Genomic DNA, 19,267 nt, shown 5'->3' on the forward strand with positions numbered 1-19,267 from the left:
TGGTGGTCCCTACAGCCAGAACAAGCATCCGTGATCCTGAAGCCAATGAGGAAGTCCTTCTCGAAGACTTGGATACTGTTGGAGAACTCAGAGACCTAGCCAAGATCAGAACGGCAGCTTATCAACAAAGGGTAGCTGGGGCATACAACAAAAATATAAGGATTAGAAGATTTCAAGAAGGAGATTTAGTTTTGAGGAAAGCCTTCCAAAACACAACCAATCCGGCTGATGGGAAGTTAGCACACAAATGGGAAGGTCCTTATCTGATCGAGTCGGAGGCAGGAAAGGGGGCATATCATTTACTCACTATGAAAGGCAACAGGTTACCAAGAGCATGGAATGCTATCCACCTCAAGAAGTACTTTTTTTGATCAGAATCAAGTATCCTCTGAGGATCTATTATCCTTAAAGGATCAAGGATCCCAAAATTGGTAATATCTATCTGATTACTTATGCTTTTCAAATTTCTTGTTATTAATTCAAGGATAATATATTTAACGGTTTGTTTCTTCCAAGTTTTAAGTAACAATGCAGGGTTCTAATAATATGTTTGATGATTAAGAGGTTGGCCACCTCTCCTTTACATTCAAGGTACTTTACTATTTTCCTTGGCCTAGCCCACGATTGGGTATGACCCCCGATGGTCAAATCCTCCAAGGTTTAAAGGTTTTCACTTTTCTTATGAATTAGAGTTTCTACACTCTCGCCTGTAGCGCACGCTATCCAGCGTATAGTCCGGGGCAACGAGACCAGTACACGTTTAGTGGCTGACAATTTCGCTGTCTTAGGCTATATGGAGGATCCTACGATTTATGGTAGACGTACCATACCACCGATTTATAATATTTTCATGTTATCTCACGTTTGGGCTAAATCCCGGCTTGGGCGAGTCCCCAGTTGACATCCGTATCTTTGGGCCAGTCCCCAGTTTGGGCTTGTCCCCAGTTTTTGGGCTTGTCCCCAATTTTGGGCTTGTCCCCAGTTCACGGGCTTGTCCCCAGTTCACGGGCTTGTCCCCAGCTGAACGGGCTTGTCCCCAGTTTATTATTCGGGCTTGTCCCTAGTTTATTATTTTGGCTTGTCCCTAGATTAATGGGTCTAACCCCAATTAATATTATAAGTTGTTTGCAACATATTTTCTAAGTTCATTTTGAGGATCAAGACTTATGGATTCAAAATCCTTAGTTTATTTCTACAAGGATCTCCAAAGATCTGTATATATGGTAACTTAGGTCTATATAGACCTTGTGGTACGATTTCTACTTGTATCGCTTTGGCTAGAATTATTATAACTATTTGTGTTTAAAGATTTGACATTTTTGAATTATTCCTCTAAGGATATTCTATTCTAAAAACTTTTTCTTTATTTTTAAGGATATTCTATCATGAAATTTGGACTTAAGAATATTCTTTCCTAAAATTTTATTTTGATTAATTTTAAAGATATTCTATCTTAAAATTTTTGAGAATATTCCATCATGAACATTTCTTTCAATCAAGAATAATTTTTGAAATTTTCAATAAGACTAAACTTATATCAAACAAACTTTCACAACAAGCAGATAGTCAAAAGTTATATTATTAAACATAAGTCACCTGAACTTACCCAAAATTCTTAACCCGGATTTCACCATGCAAAAGATGGACCATCCACCCGGGTTAAGCAGGTGTTACTAATTGTTCTTAAAGTGCAGGAAAATAAAAGTCAGAGGCACCAAAGGCTTCATCCCCACAAACAGAGGATCCATCCACCTTCGGTACCCCTGAATATTGTCTTGAGGATCACTGAACCTTAAACCCTAATTAATATTGTTTGTTACAACCAAATTATCCATAAAAAACACCAACATAAAAAAAATGGGCTCAAGCTTTGTCTTCAATATCCTTCATCGCCCATTCAAGCTGCTTCCCCGCCTTCCGCAGCACCCGCTCCTTCACCAATTTCCACCGCATCCTTGACCCCACTAGTTCCAGCCTCATTGTCCTCAGCCATCTCCACATCCTCTTCGCCACCAAGAGCCGCCATAGAAGTTTTCCACTTCGCCACATCCCAGGTCGCTTTGTTAAAAGTAGGATCACCGGCCTCCATCGCCATCTTAATCCTTGCCTGTAGCACCGACCTGGCACCCACATCTTAGCCTCATCCGTAGCCTTCTTCAACTCTTCTTGGCGCTGGGCATCCGCTGTGGATACTTGATTTTCTAGCTGCTTCTTAAGCTGGATCAAGGCTTTGTCCTTGGCAACCACAACATTCCACATCCCAGACAGCTTCTAACTTATCTGGTTCACAATCTTTTCATAGTGGTCTTTGAAAGCATTCATAGCCTGTAAACCATCAGTAGAGTGAGGATTAGAAGGATATTGGACCCTTAAATTCAAAACAGCAGGATACAAGATACTTACAGTGACGATCACGTCAAAGTGGGTTTCGGGCTCAGAGGATCTCTTTCTCTTGGAAGCGGCTGACTTGGCTCTGGTAGTTACAGTCTTTGGCTCAGAACTGGTTGCTGCCTTCAAAGCTTCTTTCTTGACATCTTGGGGAGTAATCATGCTATCGATGTCTTCCAAGGAGAATTTGCTAGCAGACTTTTGAGACTTCTTGGCACCTACAAGATTAAGTTAACAGATAAGTATTCTATCTAATTTTATTTATTTAAAATTATTATACTAATCTTACTTAACATCTTGGAGTCTGAGGAGATCTCACAAAAAGCTTCGACAAATCGAGCTTGAAAAGTTCTAACCTCGGGATCCAGTGCAAGAAACCGTTTCGTTTTCTCTTCTGTACCAGGTAACTTAGCCAAGGAAGCGAAGTTCTCAACTGCAAATAAGAAGAGGATTCAAAGTTATATTAATCATCAAGGATCCTATCGTTATTAAGGATCCAGGATCCTACCCTTTCTGACCCATTTCGAAGGAAGGTTAGCCCCACCGGGTATGGAGTCGCGCTTCACTAAGAAGAACTGATTCCTCCAAATGGAATCATTCAAGGTGACTTTCAGAATCGGATGGGGTTGTCGAGGTTTGGATTTCAACATGAATCGGGCAGGACCGTAGGTAGTAAGGGTGTAAAGGTGAGACAACTCATGAAGGCCGAAGTCAACTTTTTCCTCTTCGATAATTCTTTCAATAGTGTCGACGACTCTCCAAAGCATAGGCATAGCCTGGATGTAGGATATGCCAGTGGAATCGAATAAGCTTTGTGTGAAAGGAAGGAACGAATAACGATAGCCGATGAGAAAAGGACAAGCTGGGAAACAAACCCAGGTTTGGGAATAAATATCGCATCGGATGTCGGAATCGTATGGTCGGAACACGGTCTCCGCTGGAAATAGTGAGCGGAACTCATCGATTTCGGGATCTGTGAACTTACAGATTTCGATGGATGGATTGGCTATAAGGTTTTGTGGCTACATCTCCGTCAACCCGCAATCGTCGGAGGATTGGTCGGACGGCTTAGAAGGAGGTGAAGAAGACGAAGCGACTGACATTATTATCAAAATAAAGAATGTAAAGAGGGAAGAAAGGATACCTGAAGATCTGCCTTGATATGTGGTTATAAAAGAAATATAGGGATCACATATATAGGCGGTTATGATAAATATCAAGGGTTGGATGGTAAATATCTCTTGCAAACCGTCTAATCATCTACTTTTCGCAGAAGATTTAAATTTCAAAATGCCAGCTGTAAAGCATAAACACCCGCCATTTTAGGGGCAATTGTTAGGGCTGATAATTTCAATAACTGAGGATATGTTATCCTTGAAGATGTGTCTGGATCAATTATCCTCCTGAAGAATTCCAAAGCCATGTCAAGATCAAGGATCCTCAGAAGTTGATAATATTAACAATTGTTTCACGTGTGTAGGTTATTATTCAACAAAAGCAACGAATCTATGACTAATTCTACCTCAAAGTTCGCTACTGGAAACTCCTAGCAAGCGGTCAATGAACGTTAGAGGGGTTATGGAAGAGTGGCGGATAGCTAGGAATTATTGTTAGTTGTTATTTACTTTATAAACATCGAGATAACGATCGATTAGTACTCACTTGTATTCACACACACTTGAGCAGAACTCATACTTCTCTCTACACACTAGCATTCATTGTAACATTGATCGTAATCTCCAAAACACTTGTAACCCTTTTTTGTGATTAATAAATTGGTGATCGACGAGTTGTCATCACCCGGGGTTTTTTTTTTCCTTTGATCTAAACAAGATCAAGGAGTTTTTCCTCGCAACAAATCTCAGTGTTCATTATTTCGTTCATACAATCGTTCTTATTAGCATAGCACTATACCTCACTTTTACGGATTTGGATACATTATCCTTAGTAGATTTTTATCCAAAACAATTACAATAAAATATATTGAACTCAAATCAGTAGCAAAATCAAACATCGTTAGTTTGACGAATTGAAGCTGCAGACCAATTCAAACTTGATATGAAATCGATGAACGAATTCAGGATCGTTAGGAAATATTTGGCTATGATCGATTGGGGATTATGAAGTCGCTGGAAGAGCTTTGGTGATGGTGGGAGTTTATAGTGGGGCGATGCCGAGGAAATTATGGGATGGCATACGGCGTGGGTTGGAAACATGTTAACTATAGCGTGGTAGGAGAGAGAGAGAGAGAGAATGTAAAACCTCCCTTAACTGTTGCTTCTAGAAGGAAAATTATTGCGTTAGATGGCCAAGATTAAAAGTTGGATACTTTGAATGGTCTAGATAAACCATTTTACAGTTTCTTTTAGGGGAACAATAATATATATAACTCACTGATACTTAGAGGGTGTTTGGGATTGCTTTTTTAAAATGATTTTTGCTTTTTGAAGAGGTAAAATGTCTAAAATGTCCATATAAAAGTACCTAAAAGCACCAAATAATAAGTGGTAAACTTGGAGGATTTAGCTTGTAAAATATTCAAATTCTAATGAAATGAGATAGATATTTGTGGTAACCGACGAAGCAGAGGCGCTATAAATAGAAAACCCTGATTCAGCAAAGAAACTTACATGACACATTTCAAATCCATTTGAGAGGAGGCGTCTTTATAAACGCCCTTCGAATACCTACTCAAACAAACCCTAGATCTATCTTATCTTCTTTTCAAAGCTAGTCAACGACAATGAGGGAGTGCATTTCAGTTCACATCGGTCAAGCCGGTATTCAGGTCGGCAATGCCTGCTGGGAACTCTACTGTCTCGAGCACGGTATTCAGGTATATTCACTCATTTCCAACCAGATCTACTGTTTTTATCTCTTATTTTAGTTGTTTATGCTTAACGCCGTCTGATTTGATGTTTTGTTATGTTCTTATAGTCGATTTGAATCTGTTTATGCTAGATCTGTGTTATAATTTCAGATCTGTGCTTAATTTGTGCTTGTATAATGTTCTGTTAGTGATAATGTGACTTGAAATGTTTCATAGATAAAAAATGTTTAGATCTAGGGTTTATGGTGAGTATTTATACCGGTTTTATTAACATTTCGTGTTTTTATGTGGATTTTAAATCTCTATACGTCAATTAAATTAGTTCATGTACTTATCCATGTGTAATTTGTGTAGAGTTAATGCAGTATGCGGTATTTCATAAGGATAAGTTGCGTTATAGTGACTAGCGTAGTAGCATATGTGTTTTCCTGTCTGTTGCTATATCTCATATGGAAAATTAGTTGTTATTGGTGGATATGTTTGTTTTGATTTCTAACAAACTTGTGTGTGACAGCCGGATGGTCAGATGCCGAGTGACAAAACAGTTGGAGGTGGTGACGACGCCTTCAACACTTTCTTCAGTGAGACCGGTGCGGGTAAACATGTTCCTCGTGCCATATTTGTTGACCTTGAACCCACTGTTATTGATGAAGTGAGAACCGGAACCTACCGACAGCTTTTCCACCCTGAGCAACTCATCAGTGGCAAAGAAGATGCCGCCAACAACTTTGCGCGTGGACACTACACTAGTAAACACCTTGCTTTTAATTCCAGTCACTTTGTTTATTTACACACGGAATGATATGTTTAAATTGAGTTTTTAATCTTGTAGTTGGAAAAGAGATTGTTGACTTGTGCCTTGACCGAATCCGCAAGCTTGCTGATAACTGTACCGGTCTCCAAGGTTTCTTGGTGTTCAATGCTGTCGGTGGAGGAACTGGTTCTGGTCTAGGCTCACTTCTGTTGGAGAGGCTTTCAGTTGACTATGGTAAAAAGTCAAAGCTAGGGTTTACTGTGTATCCTTCACCACAGGTCTCGACTTCAGTTGTTGAGCCTTACAACAGTGTGCTTTCCACTCACTCTTTGTTGGAGCATACTGATGTCTCGGTTCTACTCGACAATGAGGCCATTTATGATATCTGCAGGCGGTCTCTAGATATCGAACGCCCCACTTACACTAATCTTAATCGTTTGATTTCTCAGGTATCATAATACCATAACTACTTTCGCTAATTATTATCAATTTCATTGTGTTATTACTAATAATATTTGCCCTACAGGTGATTTCTTCGTTGACTACCTCTTTGAGGTTTGATGGAGCTTTGAATGTGGATGTGACCGAGTTTCAGACAAATCTTGTACCGTACCCTAGGATTCACTTCATGCTTTCGTCTTATGCCCCTGTTATCTCAGCTGAGAAGGCGTATCATGAGCAGCTTTCGGTTGCTGAGATCACCAACACTGCTTTTGAACCATCATCCATGATGGCTAAGTGTGACCCTCGTCATGGTAAATACATGGCTTGCTGCTTGATGTACCGTGGAGACGTTGCACCTAAAGATGTGAATGCAGCTGTGGGTACCATCAAGACCAAGCGGACCATTCAGTTTGTGGACTGGTGCCCGACCGGATTCAAATGTGGTATTAACTACCAGGCACCGACTGTGGTTCCTGGTGGGGATCTTGCTAAGGTGCAACGGGCTGTGTGCATGATTTCCAACTCAACCAGTGTTGCTGAGGTGTTCTCGAGGATTGACCACAAGTTTGACCTTATGTACGCGAAGAGGGCGTTTGTGCACTGGTATGTTGGTGAGGGTATGGAAGAAGGTGAGTTTTCTGAGGCTCGTGAGGATTTGGCTGCGCTGGAGAAGGATTATGAGGAGGTTGGGCTCGAGTCTGGCGAGGGTGAAGATGATGATGAAGGTGAGGAATACTGAGGGGGTATTATGTGATGTTTTGTGGTTTGTTATTTGTGTTGTAGTTGCAGACTAATATAGGAATGCTCTTTTTGAGCAGTTTCTATTCTATGTTTAGTTTCGAATATTTTCGGTTTGAGTATGAATCTTGGTTTTATTATCCATTTTGTGTTTTGTTTTGAAATTGGTTGGTTGGTTCACTTATTAAAATTTTCTGCATAAGTTTTTTTGTTATATTTAACTTTTATTGTTTATAATTTTTTTTTTATAGAAAACAAGGTTTTAAATCTTTGCCAATTACATGTTCTGTCTTGAATCTGACCTATGTAACATTGGTTTTTATTTTTATGATTTCCCTGTGTTTAGGAGTTCTATTTTGAGGGTCCAACTTCAAAAATCTACAACTAGCGCCGAATAACTGGTTTTTTTAAATTTTTGAAAGAATGGCTATTTTTCTCATTAACCTGTTCTTGAAAGTTTATCCATAGTAATATTGCCGCTTATTTTGCTAAAGTAAAACCAAATTCGGACTAACTGAATGGTTGAACTTGATTACTACATGTGCTTGTGGAGCTTCTCGTCTTATAGCTAACGAGAAGATGAATTGCTTGTAAAAAAAGGGAAAGTCACCCCACTATCAATTTGTTTGTGAATCTGCTTCAATGAATGTTCATTTGCAATTTCAAGGAAATCAATTTGATGTTTCCGACAAAGATGAATTGTGTGTGTTCAAATTGCAAGAAGAATGGTCACACAACAAGCAAATGCTGTAGAATCACTGGATTTCCCAAGGATTTCGAATTCACGAAAAAAGAAAGAAAAGAAATTTTGCTGCAAACTTTTCTACTGGTTACAAGGATATTCTGAACAAGTCAATGCATTTGTTCTTGATCTTTCACAAACAAGTCCTGGTTTGACTGTATGAAGGAGAAGTCAATTATAATCATGCTGCATTCAATACCAGATCCATCAATTATGCAAACTTTGCATGTATGATGATATGTAATTCCACTAAATTGGATACAAAATGGATAATAGACGTGTTTAAGTGACCATATATGTTAATGAAACTCCTTTTTCAAATACTGAATTGCTTGGAAAACCATTTTATATAGTCATTCCTAATGGCCATATTCTAGCCAACCACACAAATGGCACAGTACGCATTTCTACTATATGTTGCATGTGGCAGGCTCCTTTACTGAAATGTCACTAGCTCTTGGTAAACCTGCTGCATGTGTGCACCTCTTACATACAAGTAGCTTGGTTTTTACTTCTAATAATTTATTTCAGTTTTCCAAATATTTCTCTAAATCTGTTGTTAGTAGAACTTTGGCATCATACACTTGGGCATATTATAAACTGAAAGGATAGAGCTTGGCAGCATCGTCTTCCTTTTCCCCACAAGATTTTGAACTCATACATATTGATATATGGGGAGCTTGCAACACTTCTACCTACAATGAATATAAGTATTTTCTTACTTTTGTGGATGATTTTAGTTGTACCACTTGGTCACATTTGTTATCTACCAAAAGTAATGCATTTACTGTTCTTCAAAGGTTCCTTGAAATGGTTGAAACTTAGTTTGGTATTAAAGTCAAAAGTGTCAGATTAAAGAATGCATCTGAACTTGATTCTGAAAAACAACAAACTGCATACTTTATAAAGAAATTTTACATCAAGCATGTCGTGTCCAAGTTCTGCAACAAAAATGGTGTGGTGGAAAGAAAACATAAACGTTTACTGGAAACTGCAAGAGCTTTTACCATTTCAATCTAAACTTCCTATTCAATTATTGTCTATATTACAAAATTAAAAGCAACTTCATGGATATGAATTTTAATTGAAATACCATTGTTACTCCTTCAATAAATCATGAAACAAAACCAGAAATTTCGACTACATGATTTGAATAATCGTTCTCTATATTTAAACATACATTAGATTAACTTTGCAAAAGAACACAAAAGCTTAAATAGACTTTATAAGATGTTAAATAAAAGACGCATGCAGCGACTCTACTCTGCAACTGCAGTATCATTCTTGCTACTGCTCCCATCATTTCCGATCTCTCGCACTGAGGCACTCTGATTGTTTAATGAAGAATCTACACCACTGTTGTTCTCATTGCCAGTTGAGTTTGTGCTTCCGGTCTCTGTGGCTACATTGTTGTTCTCCTTCGACTCTGTATGGGTTGATTCACCTTGTGCTGAGTTAGCTCCATCATTATTGGCGTCTGTGTTTTGCATTTTCTCATTGGACTCTGTCTGGGCTGACTCGGTTTGTGCTGAGTTCGAATCTGAACTTGCTTCATTGTTATTGGAGTCTGCAGTTGAAGTTTGCTCCTTGTATTCTGTCTGGGTTGACTCGGTTTGTGCTGCGTTTGAATCTGAACTTGCTCCATTGTTAGTGGAGTCTGTGGTTGGAGTTTGCTCCTTGGATTCTGTCTGGGTTGACTCACCTTGTGCTGAGTTATCTCCGTCGTTGTCACTGTCTGTGTTTTGCGTTTGCTCCTTTGACTCCGTCCGCGTTGACTCGCTTTGCGCTGAGTTTAATTCAGAACTAGCTCCATTGTTGTTGGTGCCTGTGCTTTGTGTTTGCTCATTGGACTCCGTCTGGGTTGACTCGGTTTGTGCTGAGTTTGAATCTGAATTCTCTCCATTGTTGGTGGAGTCTGTAGTTGGAGTTTGCTCCTTAGATTCTGTCTGAGTTGCCTCATTTTGTGCTGAGTTCAAATCTGAATCTGCTCTATTGTTTGTAGAGTCTGTAGTTTGAGTTTGCTCCTGGGTTGACTCATTTTCAGCTGAGTTTGAACCGGACGTTTCTCCGTTGCTGTTGTCTGTAGTTTGAGTTTGCCCCTCAGACCCCGTCTGGGTTGGCTCGTTTTGTGTTGAGTTCGAGTCTGTACTCGTGGTTTGCTCCTTGGACTCCATCTGTGATGAATTTGAATCTGAACCTGCTCCATCATTGGTGCTCCCGCTTTGTTCCTTTGACTCGGTCTGTTCTGACTCAGTTTGTACTGAGTTTGAGTCTGAATTTGCACCTGTATTTGTCGACTCTGTGTTCTCGGCTTGCTTGTTGGACTCGGTCTGTGTTGACTCATTTTGCACTGAGCTCGTGTCTAAATTTGCTTCATTTTTGGTACTTTCAGTTTGCTCCTTGGAATCTGTTTGTGTTGATTCACTTTGTGTTGAATTCACATCAGAACTTGTTCCATTGTTCACAGACTCTGCAACTTCAGTTTGTAGTTTTGTTGACTCATTTTGTGTTGAGTTTAACTCTGAACTTGCTTCATTGTTGGTAGAGTTGGTACCTTCAGTTTGCTCCTTTGACTCCGTATGAGTTAACTTAGTCTCTGCAGAGCTTGCCCCATTGAGAGTAGAATCGGTATATCCAGTTTTTTGCTCATCGGTTTCTGTTTTCAAGGTTTCACCTTGTGCAGAATTTAAAACTGAATCTGAACTTGCTCCGTTACTAGTAGAATCTGTTGACTCGCTTTGTTCTGAATTTGGATCAGAATTTATGTTTGTCGAGTCTGTGTACACAGTTCGCTCTTTTGATTCTGTTTCTAGTGTCTTCTGAGATTCATCAACCACTTCCTTTACCTTATCTTCATTGTTATTATCTTCAACCTCCGGTTTGGTTTCTTCACTTTCATTCTGTTTACCATCTTGTTCATCCGTTTTCTTCACTCCCTTATTGTCATCATCTTCAATCCCATTTTCAGTCCGGTTCATCTTCTCGATCCCATCCTCCTTTTCCTTATTATCTTCTCCATCATCTTTATTTTCACTTTCCGCAGCCTCATCAGTACTTTTCACACCCTCGTCCTCACTTTCACTCTCCTGGACCGAGCCATTTTCATCATCACGATTGTCATCATTCGCTTCATCCACTTTCGGGTTAAGGCCTTTTCTCCCTAACTTGATCCCATCATTATTCTGCAACCTCTCAGAGACAGACGAAGTAGACGCCGGTTTCTTATTACCAGAGTGCTGGAGCTGATACAACAACCATACACTCACACCAAGCAACACACAGATCTGCAACACATGCTTTATCTTCAACCCTTTACTTCTACCGTTTCGGCGTGGCGATTGCCTAAACATGATTTATTCCCTAATAAAAACCTAAATTAGAAGCTATATTGTTAAACCTGAGGCCAATCTGTAACAATTCAAACAAAAACACGTACATCAAGCGTTAAATCGTGGATCTAAATATCTATTTCGACAGTGATTTAAGTTGTGCAGATCTAAATACAATCTTAAACCAGAAAAACAAAAACAGGTCACATATGAGAAATAATCAATATATGCGGCGGTGTCCAACACGAAACACTTTTTCAATAGAAATGATATATATTTTTTTTAAATTACATCGAAATAGAAGGCAAGCTAGCCCTTCTGAATTGCAAAAACAAGTCTTTTATAAACTACAATCGATCTTGGAGTCGTAGCATTACTATGCATAACCCGTTGAACTCGGCCCGCTTCATGCAAAGTGATCAAACAAACACGAGAAAGGCAACAAACACGTGTTTATTCCCTTTGCATTTGATATAGCTACTTAGCGGAGTTCAACGGGTTATGCATAGTAATGCTACGAATAATCTAATCAAGCAAGCATAACAATACACCTACCGAAATCCTAATATACGAGATGAAGGCAGAAACACCTCCGCAATGCGAAACACAAATCGATTGAGATCGAAATTGAAAATGAGAACAACAGGTTCAAATAACGACGGGAATCAAGAATGAGAAGTTGTAATTATTATTATTATTAATATAATTGGAGAAGTAAATGCAGTTGAAACTTGAAGATGCAAAAAGTTAACCTTTTTTCCAATATTACTCAACACAGACAGACAGTTGCAATGTACGGTGGATCTATCTAATTAATTACGTGGAAACGTGAGATTGAAGTTGCGTACGCTAGGATTTAATATTTTGAAGCGATCTATGAAACGAAGGAAGGTGTATCAGGATGGATAATTGGGTAGTCTGTCTGTACACAACACCTTCTACTTTCATTTTTTTACGCCATGACACAATTCTAGATTAGATGTATATTTTTTTTATTCAGGGTTGATAACATGGCCACATGGGTGTTCATGGTTCACCATCCGGTTTGAATGCTTGATAGGTTAAACCGTAAGCCTAACTGTTAGTTACAGCTTTTGATAATTAAAACTAAACTGTTGAAATTTAAAACTAAACAAAACCAAATTATTTCGAATGGTTTTGGTACCGGTTCTTTCATGGTTTAGAAAATTAGAGTTTATTGCGTGGATGCTCCCTATGATTTGCATGGATTTCATGTTTGGTCCATAATTTTGATATATTACATTCGTGCTCTCCCTGAAACTTTAATGCGGGTAGCATTGGTCGTCCTTTTGACGAATGACGTTAATTGGTTCAGTTAAATGAATTTAAAATTACTGTTATACCCTCTATTTGATTAGACGGACCCACCTAGATATCACCATCTATACCTACAACACATTTATTCTGCAACATATCCTCTCCAGTAAGCTTCATCTGAAACCTCTTATCGATCAACCACATCATCACCTCACGTGATTTTGCAGATCCTACCCATCGAAATTGTATACTACCAAATCCTAGGCCAATCACACGATAACACCAATAATCCAATTGTTTAAGAAATTAGGCCTTGTAATAATTCTTATTAAGAAAAAGTTTTATTTTCAAAGGTTGTTTATTTCATTCTTGTTTCACCAAATGAAAATGATGCATTTAATTTTAATAAATTTCGTTGATAATAATATGTCCATCCAATTTACTTCTATCGTTCACATAGCCGGTTGTTCCTAACCTATAACCATGGGAGTCACTTTCTTCAACTAAGAAGCATTTCACTATTTGCTAATAGTATTCGTAAATGAAGGTTTAAAAACCAGTGTCGTGTCATCCATGTACCTGTTTCGAGAAAGAGAGAATATGAAAGTAGTACCACTTACGTGTAGTTTTATTATAACAATGTAGCCTATCCATGCATACACAACTTGTTACGAGAAATTTAGAATATGCAAATCAAATAACTAGAGAGATCACAAAATTATATATTCTTCTAAATTTATACCTTTTAATTGACACTTATTAACAGTGGCGGCCCAACAGTTTTGGTGGCCTAAAGCGAATAAATTTTTTGTGGCTTTTTTTTGAAATAAAAATAAGCTCGTACGTTTCAAATTCTTATTCATTTTGCTTCACATCGTTAAATAAATATGACCAGTTTAGTTCATTTCTCTTTAGACAATCTATTTTATAGCATAAGCTAGTCCATTGCCATGTCATATTTGTTTTAAATTAAACTAACTAAAACGTGAAACTTGATTAAAAGATAGTTAAAATATTCTTGCGGATAACACCACACACATTTGACATTTTCAACATGATCTTTTACAGTTATAATGTTATAACTAATATAATGTTGAATTTCAATCTTTTATACTTGAAACAACTTTTGCTGCAACTAATTGGGAACTACATCATATACTCAAGTTTTCAAAAAAATAAAAAAATAAAAAAAAATTGAGAAGTGTTTGAAGTACTAGAAGAAAAAACATTGAATTAATCTTAGCAAGTAAAAAATTAAATATAAATGAAACACTATAAAAATATTGGGTATATGGCTAGCCGTTTCCCACATAGCATCCAAAAATTAAAATGCTGAAAAAAACGTAACTGAGATTCGATCCATGGTCAACAAGAGAACACATGTGTTGCTATACCAACAGACTACAATCACTTTGTTTGTTAACAGGATCAAATAAACACTTTTATATAAACTTTAGATAATTTTTTTAAAAGTTGAGGCCTCAAAATTAATAGGGCCTAAAGCCCTTGCCTTACTTTGTAATGCATTTGGGCCGGCCCTGCTTATTAATAAACCAACGATTTGTATTGTTTATCATAGTTAAGGCATTACAATATCCACATCGAGGAAGTTCTTGGTCGTTTGTGAGTGGCATGGGTACCAACATGAAGGAGAGAGGTAGGATGGAGTTTAGAAGACGTTTGTCCCATGGATGTTCTCAAATACATGTTTTGAGAGGGAGAGCAGAGGAAGATGGGTGTCCTTGCTCGTTTGTGGGGAAAATCATGGACAACTGTGACACGATTGGGTTTTTTCCATTTTCAGGGTTACATGGGAAAAATAAGCTAGCTATTTGTTTGCGCTTATACTTTAGACGCTATTCGTTTGGTTTGTAACTCAGACTACTCCAGCTCCATTGATTAAAGGCTTACACATTCAAATTAAAGGTTTGAAGATCAATTCGGTCTAATTATCTCTCTCTACTTAACCAATAATTCATTATAAATAATGAAAGAAAAAATAATAATTTGTTATTTTTCTTCCTTTATATATCCTAATTTATTTTTATTTTAATATTACAAAAATATGAAACTATCTAATGGTTAAAGTATATTTATCTTATGTATTTTCTAAGAACTATGTTATAATTTGTAATTTATAATTTCTATAAAATTGTAAGTTGATAGATAGCGCTTGGTAGGAAGGCGTGAGAGAGAAAAAATGGAATGAGTCATTGCGAATGGTCAATGGAATGATATCAGCGATTACATAATGAATCTCATTCCATCAAATCCATTCGTTCTCATCCAATTCTTTTTTTTTTCATTTCATTTCTCTTCCACCTTACTCTCTAGATAACACCACATAACACCACCATCACCACCGTCGTCGCCGCCTAACCACCACTACCGCCGCCACCACCTGAGCCACCGCCACCGCCATACCACCACACCTCCCCCGCCACCATCTAACCACCACCATCGCGCCGCCACCACCACTGTCACCATCATTGTCACTGCCTGACCACCACCATGACTGGCACCACTGCCGACGCCACCACCTGACCACCACCATCGTCCCCGCCTTATCACATTCGCTGCTTAACCACAACCATCGTCATCAGCGCCACCATTGGCATTGCAATTTTTGACTTTATTTTGTATTTTTTTAATTTTGAGATATGAGTATTTTCCCATTTCTATATTATTCATACTTTTATTTTTATTTTCCTTCCAAACAACATAAAATAATAATTCATTTTATTCCTATAAGTTAACAAAACATGACAGAGAAAGAGTAATGAGTCATTTCATTCTCTTGTCCATTCCATTTCTTCTCCATTTCATTACGTTCAACCAAACATGCCCTTAGTTTTTATAAATACTTTAGTATACTATTATTAACAACATTTTGAAGTGTTAAATTTATGTTAGATTAAGTTATTATATTACACCGTCTTATCTTTTGTGTTAGGTCATTGTGTTTTCAGTTTTTTTTTCTTTAGTTTTTTAGTTTGATGAGGTCTTATAAAAATGAATGCAGAGGATGAAAAGACACAAAAGGTGAATTATAAGATTAAGTGGATGACCGTAAGTCCTTATAATTTTTATTTTTGTGGTTCTTTGTAAGATAACTTAACTCTTAACTCTAATTCTGCTAATGAGATGGTAGTGGAGTGGTAAGATAGACTTGATGTTCTATATGACACAGCTGGTTCGATTCCTGCCTTCATCATATAGTTTCGGCGGCACCGGGTGATGATGAGAGACTATATGCGTTCACTAGTTGGATTCTTGAACTGAACATGTTCTATCTCACCGTATTGTCACGCTTTCAAGCAAATGTTCACGGGCTTTAACCTTTAAAAAAAATCTAACTCTTTAACTCTATGAATTCTTAAAAAATGTTAGGAGGTGGATAAGAGCACTTAATTTCGATACAGAAAAGACAGATGCAAGGAATTTATTCACGCTACCTTCTCGTATTTTGTCATTATCATGTTACTATCCTTTAATTTACCACCTACTCTGCCCACCCAACCACTGCTTTTTTGTGTAAAAATAAATATAGATGTGTTAAACGTTGCCGACTAAATCCGAAAGTATATCCCACTCACAACATTCTTTTTGAACATTGTTTGGAATTACCTGTCTCAAATATCCAGTTGAATCTTTTTAAGACATGTTATTTATTTATATTGATTTTGATGTTTAAGACATGACTCATCTAAAAACACCTTTAAAGAGGAAACCACCAATATCAAAAAACCTCATAAAGTAAAGTTTTGAACATAAAATTTTAAAATCCCAAGCCTTAACTCTCCAATACCATTGAACCACAAGGTAAATATCCTGCTCACAATTCACAACATTAAATACCAATTTTCTTTATCGTTTAATCATTGTCTGCTTAATATGTCAAATGAATCTTGGATTAATCTACCATGATTAGAAAGAGTACACAAAACAGCCACTCAAGAGAAAGGTAGGACAAGAATATATATAACTAGCTAGAGGCGTTCAAAAATCATCCAACTGTATAAACCAAACCAAATTATAAAAATTAATCAGTTTAACTAGTTTGCAATTTAAAACTTAAAATCGACTGTGTAAATAAACCTAAACGTTTATTCTTATTATTATCGGAAATTATACATACAATGCTGATGAACCAACTTTATTATTTAAAGATTCTCAATAAAAACTAACGATTTTGGTTTTATTCAAGAACCGACACAAAATTTTCAAACCAGACCATGAACATCCTTATATGTAATCGAAGAATTATAGGGGCGACAATCTTGCAACTGCTGTCACTCCTAGCTATATGTACACCTAATAACCAATGAGACCTATAAAATTCATGGGTCGAAGATAAAGCTCCCACATTTGCACTTCCAACTCATGGGCTTGTAGTTTGAGCTGTAATCACCTCTTGAATATGCATTTGTAGCTCCAACTGTTGGATCCTTGACTCCATTTATTGCAGCCTTACTTTGTGGAGTTGTAGGCACTTGAATGGCCTCACAATGACCACAAGAACCACATCTTCTTTCACATCTTGGTGGTCTTGATCCTATTTGTCCTCTTAGGAATGTCTTCTCAACCTCCACCTTCACAAAAAACCCTAAATGTTAATCAAATTCAAAACCAAAAACATTTGCAAAAGAAAACAAAACTGATGGATTTAAGGCCTTGTGAGGTTACTTGAGAACTGGTGGCTGGTTTCACCAACATTCTACCTGTCATAAATGAGAAAAGGTGAGTAACATAAGTTTTAGAAAGTGTGATTCTTGGGTGAAAAAGATGAAATTTTTATGTGGTTTTGAGAGAAAGTGTGTGACACCCATTTACCTTTAGCAGAAGATCTGAAATGGGTAGTGAATGGAATCAAGAGAAAGATAAGAGAAATGGTTAAATGGTGTAGTAATTTGGGGCTGTGACCACAACCCATTTCTGGATAGAGTAATGGAGTTATAGAGTGAGGATGCTGTGTGTTAACCTGAGGATTTAATGAGGTAAGTGTGGTTTATTGTGTGTGTGTTTGATGGTTTTATGAATGTGTGCGAGGAAGGGTCAATTATTATGGAATCCAACACGTGTGGGTGCTTGATTTGTGGATGTTAAAAAACTCACATTCCAAAAGGTACTAAAACCACACACTTTTGGTCTTAAACTGTCGCTACAAACTGAAGTCATGGAGCACCTGCTTGAAGAAAACATAAAAAGTTAAAAACACGTACGGCAATACGTCATGGATGGCTATATAGATAAAGAGTCAAAATAATCCAAGAAGTAATAGGGTTTAGAGTATAAAATTTTAGGGCAATGGTTATTAGCAGACTCTTTTTAGATATTCACACACCCTCTAAACACACGTATTATCTCTATATACACCCTATATAGAGAATACGAGTTACTTTTATATTAAATTTATAATAACGATACTCTTGTTATTAACATAAGAAAATTAGTACAAATACCATGATACAAAATATAAATAAACAATGAGAAACCTAACATATATGTTAAATGATTCAACTCAAGAACTTCAAATGATAAAGTAACTTATTATTTGGCAACATCTTCTTGTAATCTTTCTAACAAGAACTTAAAAATAAAATTTTCAGGTTTTACCACAACAATGACTTCTAGTAGTCTCTTTGGCTGCAAGAACGAACAAAATAAAAGTTAATGGTTGAGGCTGAGGCAGGTATTCAACACGCTTCCCTTAAAACAGATTTCGCGCCTCTACATAAGACAACAGGTCTGTCTTTCAGGGTACAACAGCCGAAACAGTTTGTACTACCGAAGATGTCCACGCGCCCGAGGTTTCATCAGGTACATTTTTGTGTTAGAACTTTTGGAAAAAATAAAAAGAATGAAAAGGTAGAGAAATAGAATAGAGAAACTCATCTCTATAGGTTCTCAACATATGAGTCTTCAAGACTTTCTTCTTCACCAAGAACTCTTCAGTATACATACATTTTTCCTTGTATTTTCAAGCCAATACTTTAATAAGCATTTTAAAAAATGAGACACATAGCCTATTATACATAAGAGTTATGGATGGTGAAAAATCTTTCTTAATTAGAAATTTAATTAGAGACATAAAGTCTAATAAAAACTAATTAAGTTCGTAAAGAGCTCTACTCAAGAGTTTTTCACCATATGAAAAATTAAATTCTAATATAAATTCTAATAAATCAAACAAGTGACATTTAGAATTTAATAAATTTCCATTCATATTATCCAATTTTCCAACAAAAATATTAAAGTATTTTTAAAAATCAAAACTTATCACATAAAAGAGTCAAAAGATGTCTCTAGATTCATTTATAGGATGTTTGTTTTTCACAAAATATCTTCATGACCTCTTTTGTCCGCGTCACGCAGACCAACTGCAGACATTGAGGTTTGCATATTGTTTGTTTTCCTGAAGACAATTCATTAAAAAAAGGTCTACGTGCCCTCTTCTTCGCGCATGCATAGACCACTCACTTCTTAACTCTTGTAGACATCTTTCGCACTATTAGGTCACTCTTTCATAATATTATTTATCTCAAACCCTAGCCCCCTTCTCTTCAACCACCCTTCCCGTCACCCCCTCCCCACATCCGACCGTCGCCCTCAACCCCCACCTCCACCTCCGGCGCCCTCCTTCCTCCACCGTAGCTGCCCTCCGCCGCTCTTCCACCCTGCCTCCACCTCAACCCTTTTCTTGTCCATTATCTATCAACAAGGTTAGCTTCTTTGTCTATTTAACCTCAATACATAAACCATCT

At 37.3% G+C, this 19,267-nt stretch overlaps 3 protein-coding genes across 4 annotated transcripts; 1 reads left to right on the forward strand and 2 right to left on the reverse strand.

Moving 5' to 3' along the window:
* Positions 1-4,994: 4,994 nt before the first annotated feature.
* LOC143589368 (tubulin alpha chain) lies at positions 4,995-7,281 on the forward strand. 2 transcript variants are annotated; one of them, XM_077070146.1, is made up of 5 exons: positions 4,995-5,224; positions 5,733-5,967; positions 6,051-6,421; positions 6,499-6,957; positions 7,043-7,281. In XM_077070146.1, the coding sequence occupies exons 1-5, from the start codon at positions 5,132-5,134 to the stop codon at positions 7,208-7,210; spliced, it is 1,326 nt and encodes a 441-aa protein (XP_076926261.1). In that variant the 5' UTR covers positions 4,995-5,131; the 3' UTR covers positions 7,211-7,281. The 2 variants fall into 2 exon arrangements, with proteins under 2 accessions (XP_076926261.1, XP_076926260.1); XM_077070145.1 differs by having other exon boundaries at positions 4,997-5,224; positions 6,499-7,275.
* Positions 7,282-9,034: 1,753 nt separating this feature from the next.
* On the reverse strand, positions 9,035-11,293 carry LOC143589369 (uncharacterized). The gene has a single exon (XM_077070147.1). The coding sequence runs from the start codon at positions 11,244-11,246 to the stop codon at positions 9,156-9,158; it is 2,091 nt and encodes a 696-aa protein (XP_076926262.1). The 5' UTR covers positions 11,247-11,293; the 3' UTR covers positions 9,035-9,155.
* Positions 11,294-16,555: 5,262 nt separating this feature from the next.
* Positions 16,556-17,800, reverse strand: LOC143589371 (EPIDERMAL PATTERNING FACTOR-like protein 2). Its single transcript, XM_077070148.1, has 3 exons — positions 17,337-17,800; positions 17,190-17,224; positions 16,556-17,095 (listed from the first exon to the last, which is right to left on the reverse strand). Exons 1-3 carry the CDS (start codon positions 17,434-17,436, stop codon positions 16,844-16,846), a joined length of 387 nt encoding a protein of 128 aa, XP_076926263.1. The 5' UTR covers positions 17,437-17,800; the 3' UTR covers positions 16,556-16,843.
* Positions 17,801-19,267: the final 1,467 nt, after the last annotated feature.

The sequence above is a fragment of the Bidens hawaiensis genome, unplaced genomic scaffold (assembly GCF_021521415.1).
Source record: "Bidens hawaiensis isolate Kalapana, Puna unplaced genomic scaffold, B.hawaiensis_p1.1 tig00037409_1, whole genome shotgun sequence".
NCBI classification, from domain to species: Eukaryota; Viridiplantae; Streptophyta; class Magnoliopsida; order Asterales; family Asteraceae; genus Bidens; species Bidens hawaiensis.

Bases quoted from the DNA above. Each gene is read 5' to 3' on its own strand.
- LOC143589368 (XM_077070145.1), top strand. From the start codon at position 5,132: ATGAGGGAGTGCATTTCAGTTCACATCGGTCAAGCCGGTATTCAGGTC. The intron at 5,968-6,050 runs GTAAACACCTTG...TTAATCTTGTAG, and splicing joins TGCGCGTGGACACTACACTA to TTGGAAAAGAGATTGTTGAC. The intron at 6,422-6,498 runs GTATCATAATAC...TTTGCCCTACAG, and splicing joins TTAATCGTTTGATTTCTCAG to GTGATTTCTTCGTTGACTAC.
- LOC143589369 (XM_077070147.1), bottom strand. From the start codon at position 11,246: ATGTTTAGGCAATCGCCACGCCGAAACGGTAGAAGTAAAGGGTTGAAG.
- LOC143589371 (XM_077070148.1), bottom strand. From the start codon at position 17,436: ATGGGTTGTGGTCACAGCCCCAAATTACTACACCATTTAACCATTTCT. The intron at 17,225-17,336 runs GTAAATGGGTGT...CATTTATGACAG, and splicing joins TTTCAGATCTTCTGCTAAAG to GTAGAATGTTGGTGAAACCA. The intron at 17,096-17,189 runs GTAACCTCACAA...TTTTTTGTGAAG, and splicing joins AACCAGCCACCAGTTCTCAA to GTGGAGGTTGAGAAGACATT.